The following is a 12,738-nucleotide window of genomic DNA, read 5'->3' as shown; positions in this document are numbered from 1 at the left end:
ATGGTACACTTAGGCAAAGTCTATTTAGAAACTGAATTCTCGCTTTTATGTAATTAATATTATAATATATGCAAGTATTTTTATTATTATTTTATTTACTTTTATAAATATACTTTTTAGATTTGTAGTAGGCTACGTAGCCTACACTTTCTTCTTAAATAAACACAGTCAAAGTACAGTTAGGACTACAACAATGCAAATGAAAAAGGTCAGCCTACAAGTATTTTGTCCGTGAGCGTCTAAATGACGTTGTTTGACGTAATTTAAAAAGGAGGGTGAGGGCTTTTGTTTTGACGGCGATGTGGCCCGGAAGTGCTTTACTTACATTGCCAACATTACACTCGGCTAGTTGGCGATCAGCGTTGGTTGATACTGCGGAATAGGTGGCAAACTAGATGGGTTTACAGCGACAAAACAGTGTCGCTTATTTAGGAATCACAATGCCATTAAGCGCAGCCTGAGATTAGAGAAGTGTGCTTTGACAGACATTCACAGATCTGTTGATTTATGTCTTTAATCGCAGACCGATTGTTATGATTTTAGCCTTAGCTAAGTGTGACGTGATTCTGTGTGATTAAAGTTGAGCAACATCGCTGTGATAATCGATCAGGTCAATGTACCAAGAGTTCCAAACCGCCTTTACAGCAGGTCAGCAGTGGATGTTCGTGTTTAATCGTGTGATCTGTCAGGATAGATGCCTACAGTTGAGAAGCTAACCGGCTAATATACCAATCCAAGTAAGAAGGATCTGCTGACACCAGACATCGGCCGATTGTACCGGATTCGTTGTTAAACTCTAAAGTGATTCTCAAACTGAAACAGCGGTGTATCGTTAGCTGAAATGGATGACTTCAGCTCCATCAGTCTGCTGTCTCTGGCTATGCTAGTCGGCTGCTATGTGGCTGGAACTATTCCCCTGGCTGTCAACTTCTCTGAGGTGAGTCTTAACTTGAGTTGAACGTGTCTGTAACGTTAGTAGTTTATTCAGGATTCAGTGCTCAGTTCTTGAGAACTTCTGGATGCCCCTTCCTGCAGAGATTAGTTCTCTCCAGGAAAATAACCATGTGTATGAGAAGATAGTCGTCCATTATGTTAAGTACTGAGGTCCTCAGGACTGAGATATACAATAAGTTTGTCTCCAAAAGTTCTGGCACCCTTGATTTAAACTACCCAGTGATCTTAAAAGTTTAAATGTTGAACTTAATATCAACTGTAAGTTTATACTGTAGACAGAGGCTCTTGCCACCTACGCTGCATTTGTTTAAACTTTTGACACTGAACTGCTTTTAAAATGCGTTTCAGACAGTTTTTCTGGCCAAGCGAGCTGTATGGTTTATGATCAATCAAAACATATTGTTAGTGACTAATGCAGTAAAGTGGGAGGCATTTGTTGTGAATGTATTCAGTGTTTTTTTTTTTTTTTATTCAGAATCAGCAGTTAAATGTACCCATTCACTGAACTTCTGAATTTTATGTATGTATGTACAGTCAAGGTCAAAAGTTTACGTACACCTAGCAGAATCTGCAAAATGTTTATTATTTTACCAAAATAACAGGGATTATACAAAATGCATGTTATTTGATTTAGTACTGATGTGGATGAGATATTTCACATAAAAGACATTTACATATAGTCCACAAGAGAAAATAATAGTTTAATTATAAAAATAACCCTGTTTAAAAGTTTACACAGGCTTGATTTTTAATGCTGTGTTGTTAGCTGAATAATCCACAGCTGTGTTTTTGTTTGTTTGTTTGGTGATAATTGTTCATGAGTTTCTTGTTTGTCCTGAACAGTTAAACTGCCTGCTGTTCTTTAGAAAAATCCCTCAGGTCCAGCAATATTTTTTTTTTTTTTTTTTTTTTTTTTTTTTCCAGCTTTTTTTTTTGTGTATTTGAACTCTTTCCAACAATGATTGCATGCTTTTGAGATTTATCTTTTCACACTGAGGACAACTCAGGAACTCATATTTAAGTATTACAGAATGTTCAAATGCTCACTGATGCTTCAGAAGGAAACACGATGGGAAAAAATAAAAAATAAAACAGCTGTGGATCATTTAGGTAACAACACTGTAAGAATCAAGGGCGTATGTAAACTTTTGAATGGGTTCATTTTTTATAAATTCAACTTTATAAATGTTTCTTTATGTGAAATATCTTATTCAGATGAGTAGTAAATAAAAAATATATATTTTGAATGATCCCTCTTATTTTGTTAAAATAATTAACATTTTACAGATTCTGCAAGGTGTATTTAAACGTATGACCTCAACTGTATGTATGTGTTTTACACAATAATTAATTCACTAATATTTTATTAGATACAGTACTGTTTAAATGTTCGGGATGGTAAGATTTCTTATGCTCACCAAGGCTACGTTTGTCTGTTCTGTCTTCAGGAGAAGCTCAAGCTGGTGACAGTGTTGGGAGCCGGGCTGTTGTGTGGCACTGCTCTGGCTGTCATTATTCCAGAGGGAGTTCACGCACTCTATGAGGAAATGCTGGAAGGTGAGCTTTGACGCTTCAGTTGATGCATTGATTCCTTTTTTATTCAATGCAGAAAGAAAGTTTTTAGCAGAGTTCTTCATTCCTCCTTATTTGTCATGTAGATGTATGTCTAAAGGAATGCTTTCTACTGTAGCTTGTAAAGCTACTAGCTAAACTGCTGACTATAGTTAAAATATTGTCAGGCTACTTTTTTATAGAAAACTTTTGTAACCTTATGCATGTCTTTAATGTAACTTTTGATCAATTTAATGGACCCTTAATTACTTAAAAATCATACCAACCCTGAACTTTTAATTAATATTGTACATTTACATAAAACACAATTAGAGCGCAAAAGAAATAGAATACAGAATTCTTAAAGTCAAAAACTAGTAAGCAACCTGGGTTAACAAAATAACGAAAACCACCACACTATAAGAAATCACTTTAGTGTAAAAAGGCCTTTTTATTTAGTTAGTGTATTTGTTTATATGCATGATTGATCTATACAAAGAAATCTACTGCCATGAATCAAACTGTCTAGTACTTAATATGAGACAGAGCAGGTTTGGATATGATACTGTACACATCTTTGTAGCATTTTGTAGTACGTGCGAAACCACTTGTTGTTACTACAATTAAGTTAGCAGTGCCAGAACTTTTAGTTAGTTCTCATTACTGATTAAATCAATTAAAATGATTTCCAAAGCTATGCTCTTTTTTTATTTTTTTTTTGTTTAGGTGGGCACCACCATGGCCACGGGCAGTTGGAAACAGAAGTTTCTGAACAGAAGGTTGTAGAAGGAGTTGTGGGAAAAAGTGCTGAACACGGGCACGGTCATGGTCACGAGCAGCTCCACGCTTATATTGGCGTCTCTCTGGTGTTGGGCTTCGTCTTCATGCTGTTGGTGGATCAGATCGGCAGTTCTCACATGCACAGCAGTGATGGTCGGTGTGAAGCTGGCATTTTTGTTTTCTACTTGTTTATAAATTAGTATGGTATAAAGTGTCTGAATCTGCTCATTTTTAGATCCAGAAGCAGCAAGAGCTGCTAGCTCTAAGGTCACCACCACACTTGGATTGGTCGTTCATGCTGCAGGTAAAAAAAAATAAAAAATAAAATGTACGGATATACTGTCAATGAAACCTCTTTAGATGCATTATCCAAACGTTTTCTATGTAATGTGTTATGTTCGTAGCTTCAGATTGTATTTGTGTCTTATTTATTATGTTAAATCTGACCAGTAATCATATTTTATTCTCTTTGTGGCTTCAGCTGATGGTGTTGCTCTTGGAGCGGCTGCATCCACATCTCAGACCAGTGTCCAGCTCATTGTATTTGTGGCCATTATGTTGCATAAGGTACAGTCAATCATAATGAAATTTATTTGCTTCTAGTCTATCTGCTGTTCTGTGAGTATATTAGAGTCTCGTGATAAATTGTTTGCACTCTTCTTTTAGGCATCTTTCCAAATAAAGGTGCTTGTTCTCCAAATAAATTCTCCAATGTTATGAAACTGTGAATGACACTGGTAGCCAAATTTAAAAACATTTAATTTTTTTAAAATGCATTTTAATGCCCCCTCTTGCAACAGGTGCTTTGCATGTAATTTATTTATATATGTATATATTTTTTTCCAAAATGCAGTGAATTATTTTACTTTAATTAAAGTTTAGATTTTTGTGAATATTTTGAATGAAAGATAATGAAGATGAATCAATACAGCTATACCGTTTTTTGCTTATGTTTTTGTGTTTAACTTTTTAATCTTAAGTTCATTTTTTATACTCATTAAATGTTATAAAGTCTGGTTTGCTGTCTTTGTATTTCAGGCACCTGCTGCATTTGGGCTCGTCTCTTTCCTCATGCATGCGGGTTTAGAAAGAAACCGTATCCGGAAACATCTATTAGTCTTTGCCTTGGCTGCCCCTGTTTTGGCCATGCTCACCTACGTAGGACTCAGTCAGGTATGTTAAATAAATAAATAAATAAATAAAAATAAAAATAAAAATGAGACAATAATATTCTAAGTCTGTTGCTACACAGCTTGTTAGTGTCAATATTATGTAGCCAATATCTGCATAATATTTTAAAGTGAACTGGGTTAAAATTACTTAACATGAAACTTTTTGAAAGTAATTTATTTAATTACTAAATTAAATTTATTTAACATAAAAATTATTATGAGTAGATATGAGACATCGCCGTAAATCGGCAGTGTGATTCGACCATAGGCACAAGGCCACAGACTGAGTGCCGTTAGGGGTGATTTTGCTGATCAGTGCATTTGTTTGGTATATATAGACCTTTTTCCTGAGTAAACAATGAGCGCCGCCATTACGAATTCTAACTTCCGAAATGATGCTCTTCTGTTCCTGTCTCCATAAGAACCTATTCAAATAGCGCTCATCTATTTTTAATGTAGATAATGTCAGCAGCTTCGTGTTATCTACACACTCATTAAACTTTGAGGAGCGAGGCACTGACAAATGATGGTCATTGCGACATTGCAAAGTGATGGCACTATGGAGCCATGTGCTTTTTAAAAACATTTTAATAGGTTTAACATTAGATTATCAACTCTGAACATATGCTAATGTGACTAGAAACACGCGCATATATATATATATATATATATATATATATATATATATATATATATATATATATATATATTAGGGGTGTAACGATACATGTATTCGTACCGAACCGTCACAGTACGGGCATCTCGGTTCAGTGCGTAAGGCCTTACAATGAACACAGGTGATTCATCTTCAATCCAGAAGGGGGCGCCCGCAGTAATGAAACGCTGTTTGATAAGTGCCAGCAGAAGAACAGCGAATGCCAGGAGTTGCACTTTTGAAAACAAAACCCACTAGACAGTGATCATGTGCTGATTCTGAACGCGTCTCTCACTGACAGAGGAGTACAACGTTACTTTAAAGCAGGGTTTACCAAACTTGTTCGTGGAAGGCCGGTGTCCTGCAGAGTTAACCTCCAACTTTCCTCAACACACCTGCCTGGAAGTTTCAAGTATACCTAGTATGACCTTGATTAGCTGGTTCAGGTGTGTTTGATTAGGCTTGGAGCTAAACTCTGCAGGGACCTCCAGGACCGGGTCTAGTGACCCCTGCTTTAAAGGCTTGCGCACTCAACTGTTTGCGAAATGGAGCTTTGTGCTCTTGTATCCTACCTTTCTCATTTGGCACAAACCAAATATTCCATAATATTTTCGTATTTACGATGCAAATGCAAGCTAAACTATTATTTATTATGTAGATTATAGATGTTGTACTTCAGTCGCATTCTAACGGTGACCCAGTGAGGCGGGCGCACTGATGTTTAGTTCACTGTATTTTATTTTGATAAAGTACCAACTGCACTGTCAAGTTAGCAGTGCTAGAAGCTTGGAACTGATATGTTTTGTGTTTGTGTGCGCCGATTACTTCAACTTTCCTTATACCAGCAAAATCAACTTAAACAAAAAACAAATAGGATGTTGCGTTCTGCCATTTAAGTTTCTGTCACAAAACTGAACTGAAACTCAGCAGATATATGGGCTACATTACATGTCGTACTGTTGTTTTCCCTTGTCTAACAGTTAACTAAATTAAATATGTCAAAATTTATTCCTTGTACGTATATATGTACTGCAGATTTTATAGCCTCTATATGACATTATATAATATTATAATATATTATAATATTATTATAATATTTAGTACTTTCACAAGTAGGTTTTCTTTTTTTTTTTTTAAATTTGTACTACTGTCTGTTTAAAATAAATGAAAAGAAATCTAGCATAGTAGGTTTGTTTGTTTGTTTTTTTCTGTTCGTATTGTATCAAACCGTGACCACCGAACCGGGACATCTGTGTACACCTCTTATATATATCCCATGAAACAGTCCCATGAAACATTTTGAATGGCTTAATCAAATTTAAAGAAGTGGTGAAATATAAAAATATTCATTTACAGTTGACATCAATCAAAAGAATATATTGATAAAATATTAATTATAAATTAAATCTGTTGCAAAATATGCTGTGTAGTTGCATCATGGGTAATGTAGTTCTCACCATGTATTTGTTGTTTTAAACAAATATTTGATAAGTTGAAAAAGTGCAAACATATGGCTTCAACAGAAGCATAAACCATCAATGAACAACCTTGTTGGAGTGAAATTTAAACTTCTGGAACCAAACTCTATAATAATAATATTTTTATTACTTATTGAATTAATCAGTTTGCCTTTAAAACAACCCTGCCACTATCTGCATATATCCTTTAATTTTGGATTAAATTTTGTTTCTCCTGTGGGGATTGTAACCTTTTTTTTTTTAATGTCACATCTACTAATTTACCCCATAATGGCAAAAGGTTTAGTGTCCTTATTAAAACTTCACATCAGTAACTTCAGATGCTTCACCAGGGTTACATAACAAGCATGGAGGCCCACGTTGTGTTTTTCAGATTTGGCCCGCAGGCTTCCCATCACCATGGGAACGGCTGAGGTGGCAGAGTGAAGATTACTCACCTCTGGCTCTCCTGCTGTGAAACACCCCATAATTGTGTTTCTTTAGACAGCCTGGAAATCACTGAAATGCGAAAATGCGATGTGATGTTACTGCTGGGATGCCAACGAGCATCCCTGTAACAATACTGAATATTTAATGTCCGCCAACAAAAAAAGTTTCCACCACTCCGACTGTGTCCTAGATTCACCTGTCATCTAACACTTTTCCTTTTCTTCCATCCAGAGCAGTAAAGAAGCGTTATCCGACGTCAACGCCACCGGCGTGGCCATGCTTTTTTCCGCCGGCACCTTCCTGTACGTAGCCACGGTGCACGTCCTGCCTGAAGTGGGCGGCATGGGCGGCCACAGCCACTCGCCCGGAGGCAGCGCAGGGAAGGGACTGAGCAAAGTGGAGGTTGGAGCTCTGGTTCTAGGCTGTCTGATACCTCTGGTGCTGTCCATCGGCCACCAGCATTAGTGTTCTCCACTTGAAGCAACGTCTGAAAAGTGTAAATGGGACTTTGAACAGTGCTGGCCAAACAACAGCCTCACAGATGTGGTTTGAATCATGCCTCTGTCAGTTTATCCAAGTTGGCGGTTGGAGCGAACGCAGGAACTTTGCAGTCAGGATCAAGATTTGAGAAGCGCCTATGGACTTCTGGAATGGGCTGCTCTGCCCCTCCACAAAGCCCTGTGGGCTGACCGCTTACGATGACCATACACAAATAAACGCGATAATGTGTCCACCTCTTAATTTTATGTTTTCTTCAGTGGTGCTGGTTTAAAAGATTCGATTGTTGTTGGGTAGTCATATATGCTTTAAATTTGGTATTCTGTTCTATCTAGTTTTTATATGAAACATGTCCATGAAACTTTTAAAAGATGAACCAGCACAGTTGTGCCCATTTACAGTGATTAAAAAATGTTTAGATACTGTACATACATTAAATTCATAGGTCTTTAGAAATTATTTTGAGTCTGTCCCCCTTTTTCTACAATATTGATTAGTTATTTTAAACTTTTTATTTCTTTTTTTTCTTTTTTTGTAGTTTGATTAATGACAATAGTTTTACTCTGTATTCCATTAATTAATATGGGAACATACACTGATGTACAGGGCTTTTTCCCCCTCTTACAAACTTGGCTACCGCTAAAATTATTCTCCGCTTATGTAGTAATTTATTCAAAAAATTTCATGATGTATATGGTTATTGGACAAATATGGCTCTTTTGCCAGTGGAATTTTAAATATTTAAATCTTTGAAAGGACTTTTGTTTTTGTGGTTAATTATTTTTTTTTTTTTTTTTTTTTGGTTATTATTAAACAACACTTGAAAAGTTTTTTGTCCAAAGGCTTGCAGGTGGACATTGTTCTGTTGAATTCAGTGCATGTACAGCTTTATAATTTGACTTTAACCCTTTTATTTTCAAACCTAACTGATTGTTAATCTTGAAAAAAGGATTTCATTGGTCATTCGGATGTTTTGTACTGTGATGCCTGCTCAGAGCAGAGCCTGTGTACTGTAAATATGTATTCTCTGTATAAATGACAAACAAAAATACCCTATTTGACATCCTGTTTGACACCCAGAGTAGTTTCTAGTGTCATTTTAGCTTATATAATGAGGGGGAAAGAAAGATGGTTTTTAAATGAATGAAATTGATACTTCTGTTTTTATATGGGTCTTATTCTTTGTCTTGACTAAAGAGAGTTTGAGGTCATTTGGAAAGATTGCATGGTGAATTTCTGGTTTGGTCACTTTAAGGTTTTAGGTTTGAAGGAACGATCTACGAACAGGAAAGCTGCTGTGTTCCTCACCAAGTTACTTAACGTTGCCTCTGAAGCTTGAATAAGAAAATGTTATTAGACTTTTGGGGCCAACTTGGACACCAGCAACATCCTATGGTCCTGGTTTACAAAGTGTTGCTGTCTTGCTCTGACAGTCATAGTCTGTATGAAAGATGTTTTAGTGCTTTTAGCTCTCTAGCGCCCTCATCTTACCGTAGTGCACAAGCGCAGCATCAACCTCAAGTTGTGGAAGAAATAATGATGAGAAAGACTTCATACTGATTTGTAGATAATTATTCGTCTATGACTCCTTTAAAAGGGAAAATTACACAAACTTAGCCTCATTCGAATACTACGACATGACCTCCTCCCAGAGACTTGGGACAGATATGTAATGGAGATTGGATAGATGAAATTTTGTGCCATATTGAATTATTTTGACTGATTCTACTCAGAGCTGTCAGGATAGAGATGGTATATGATGAATTCAAAGTTTTGGGCTTTTATGTAATCATTCCACAAGAGGAGTATGCCTTATTTTTCTTGCAATTGTTTAACTTATAATGGTCTCAAAATTCTTTGTTCATGATTTGAATAAACTTGGTTTCTTTTTTAATGGATGCAAATCTTACTACGTACCTTATTTTGCCTGTCTAATAACATTTGAAATTGCATTTAGAAATATTTTCACATTGTAAATTAATGAAGCAAATAAATGGCAAATGAGTAATCGCTTAAAGAAAAATATGAGTTATTGTCCAGAAATTAAACAAGCAGATTTTTGGATATTGATAGCAATTATTGTATTTTTTTTACACATTCAACCTGTTCTCCAAACAGAATGGTAATTACATTGGAGTTTTGATTATTATTATTATTATTATTATTATACATATTTAATTATAGACACTTAAATATTTAAAGTCTTCATAAAATATTACTATATTAAAAAATTTATAGTAATCCAAATACAGAGAAATAATTATGAATCATTTCAATATTTATGTGAAAATAATGATAAATTCTTACACAAATTACAACTCTTAGTCATGCCTGTTTTGCGGTATCATTTCCACCACAAAAGAGTTTTGCCTTAATAAAGTTTTATAAAAAGTTAGCATACTTAACTAATCAGATAACAAATGAAGATCATGCTGAAAAGAGGGCGATGTGATGTATGAAGAAACTAATGAAGCTCATATCCTGCATCATTTCAAATTAAGATGTAATTCTGTAAAAATGGCTGTTAAAATATATTATAAGCAACTTACAAATGCATACATGTGATTTGAATTAATATATTATAATGCAAAATATCAAAGTATGTCAATATTTAATGTTTCACTCATAAACTACACATAAAATATTGTGATTAATATAATACAGCAAAGTTTTTTTTTCTGCTTTTAAACCCTATAAACCCTACATTACAGTAAAAGTAATTTTTGTCTTACAAGAAATTATTTTCTGTAATAATCAACAATATTGCTGTAGAATATAGCTGTATTATACAAATAACCTTTAGTCCATATGTAAAGTCACAGATGAAGTGTTATTAAATGTAAATCCACTGTATCTGGAAGCTGTGTTAAGTGTCTAGGGTACATAATCCCTGATCCATTAGCAAATATGAGCTCATAAGTGTATGCGATACCATACGTTAAATGATAAGAGAAATTACTGTAAATATGGCAGATTTACGAGCATATAGATCCATAATGTGTTTGCTAAAGTTGTTTGGAGAGGAATACAGTAATCCAAACACTTACGTACACAACAACACCAAATGGCTTTTCAGCAGATTAATCTGTCTGTGAAATTGGACAGATTGCTCATTTATGTAAGAACAACATCTAAAATCTCCATTCCCCACCTGTTATATATATATATTTGGTAACTCACTGTAAAAAAAAAAAAAACAATTTGCTGAGTCAACTTAAAATAATTTGTAACCTGGCTGCGTTAAAATTTTATTGTATTCAACTTGTAATGTTTAAATTATACTGAGTGACAACTTAGATATTTGAGTTGAATCAACTTAAATTTTTAAGGCAGCTGGATTACTTACCCATCTGTTAAGTTTTGCAAACACAAATATCTAAGTTGTTACTTAGTACAACTTAACATTTCAAGTTGACTAAACTTATTTTAGTTGACTGCACTTAAAATTTTAAGGCAGCAGGGTAACAAATTATTTTAAGCTGACTCAACAAATTGTGTTTTTTATTTTTTACAGTGTACAAGCACTTTTGTTCCTGTGGATGGATGGATAAATAAACTCTGTTAAAACATAAAATTTACTATTCAAACTCAAGCTAGTTTGTTTAATTTGTCTACTTACCGTTTCCAACAATGGATATACTTTTATTATTTTTTCCCATAATTGCGAGCACGACCATTGTAAATGTTATGGGTCTTGTTTCCGGTCTTATCCGCATCCAGTTTTTTAGCTGTATAAAACAGCTAATTTTTCTACTTGATATTGCAAATTGGTGCGTAATACTATATTATTTTAATGTACTATCTTCATTATGAACACATTGGTTTGTAGAGCAAACAGTTTTACCGTTCACTGCACGTTTTCTTTTACCGTTTACTGCACATTACTTCTTGTAATTTCCCTATAGTGGCTAATAAACTGGAAGTATTGCCTTAAGCTTACTTCTGCGTTGAAGAATAAAGTGGATACATTATTTCCACCATATATCTTAAATTATTTATTGTGTTGTTATCCATCTTTTTTTTTCTATTTGTCAATTTTATCGGTCTGGCTTCCCATCTTATCTGCATCCAGCTATTTTTAGCTGTATAAAACAGCTCGTTTTGCTGCTTGATATTGCAAATTAGTGTGTCTTACCATATTATTTTAATGTATTTTCTTAATTATGAGCACACTGGTTTGTATTGCAAACAGGTTTACCGTTTACTGCATGTTGTTATTCTTCCCTGTATTTTTCTAGCAGCTGATGAACCGGAAGTCTCACCCATAGGCTTACTTCCGCTTTAAAGAAAACGGTAGATAATATTCTGTGATAGAAATGACATTGAAAACATTTTTGGAATACAGTGTTTTACTCATTTGTCTTAGTTTTTTAAATTGGTTAGTTTTAATAAAAATTAATTAGGGCCCGAGCACTGATGGTGTGAGGACACTATGGGAATTGTTCAGTTTCTTCTCCTGCTCCAAAATTAATCGCATTTTTGAGGGTCTAAACATGCTGGAAAACTCACGAAACGTTACATGCACCAGAACTGGCAAAAATTTACATCTAAGATGGGTTTTAAAAGTGGGTGTAACAAAATGGCTCGATAGTGCCACCTATACAATTTCAACAAAGTGCCTCTTTAGCTATGATTCACATACATGTACGAAATACGGTAGACACATGTAACACACCAAAACCTACAAAAAAGTCTCTCAGTACAGAGTCCAAAACCCAGCAGAAACTTACCCAGAAACCCAAATCCATACAATGTCCAATCTCAATGTCCTGAACACATGCCCATGCCCATGCCCATATTCAGTTATAGTCATAGTGCCACCTGCTGACAACAGAAAGTGGTACATTTTATGCTCAAACAAACTCCCCCTAGAGATTTAATGACATCAACATTATATTTGGTCAGTCTAATCTAAAGGCCTTTGCAATGTTAAATTGCGAATATCTTGAGTTTTCGTCGAAGGGCGTGTCCGTGGCAGCCTGACAAATTTCTATGTTTCGCTATGTAAAAGGAAGTTGTAACTCAGCCATACAATGTCTAATCTGGTCCAATATTCACAGGTTCGATAAGAGTCCTGGCCTGAACACATCTGAAGGCCAAACTTCTATTATAATCATAGCACCACCTGCTGAAAATTACGTGTTTTACACTAACTAAAATATGCAATGTCCAATCTGCTCTAGACTTCACATGTTTTGTAAGAGTCCTGCCCTGAAGACAC

General features: G+C 35.0%; 1 protein-coding gene across 1 annotated transcript; it reads left to right on the top strand.

Moving 5' to 3' along the window:
* Positions 1–302: 302 nt before the first annotated feature.
* slc39a9 (solute carrier family 39 member 9) lies at positions 303–9,044 on the top strand. The gene is made up of 7 exons (XM_051133904.1): positions 303–937; positions 2,403–2,511; positions 3,232–3,438; positions 3,521–3,589; positions 3,767–3,852; positions 4,324–4,458; positions 7,251–9,044. The coding sequence occupies exons 1-7, from the start codon at positions 842–844 to the stop codon at positions 7,482–7,484; spliced, it is 936 nt and encodes a 311-aa protein (XP_050989861.1). The 5' UTR covers positions 303–841; the 3' UTR covers positions 7,485–9,044.
* Positions 9,045–12,738: the final 3,694 nt, after the last annotated feature.

Source organism: Labeo rohita, chromosome 17 (assembly GCF_022985175.1).
Source record: "Labeo rohita strain BAU-BD-2019 chromosome 17, IGBB_LRoh.1.0, whole genome shotgun sequence".
Lineage (NCBI taxonomy): Eukaryota > Metazoa > Chordata > Actinopteri > Cypriniformes > Cyprinidae > Labeo > Labeo rohita.
Note: the sequence above shows the minus strand (reverse complement) of the source record. Positions and strands in the feature narration are given on the sequence as shown.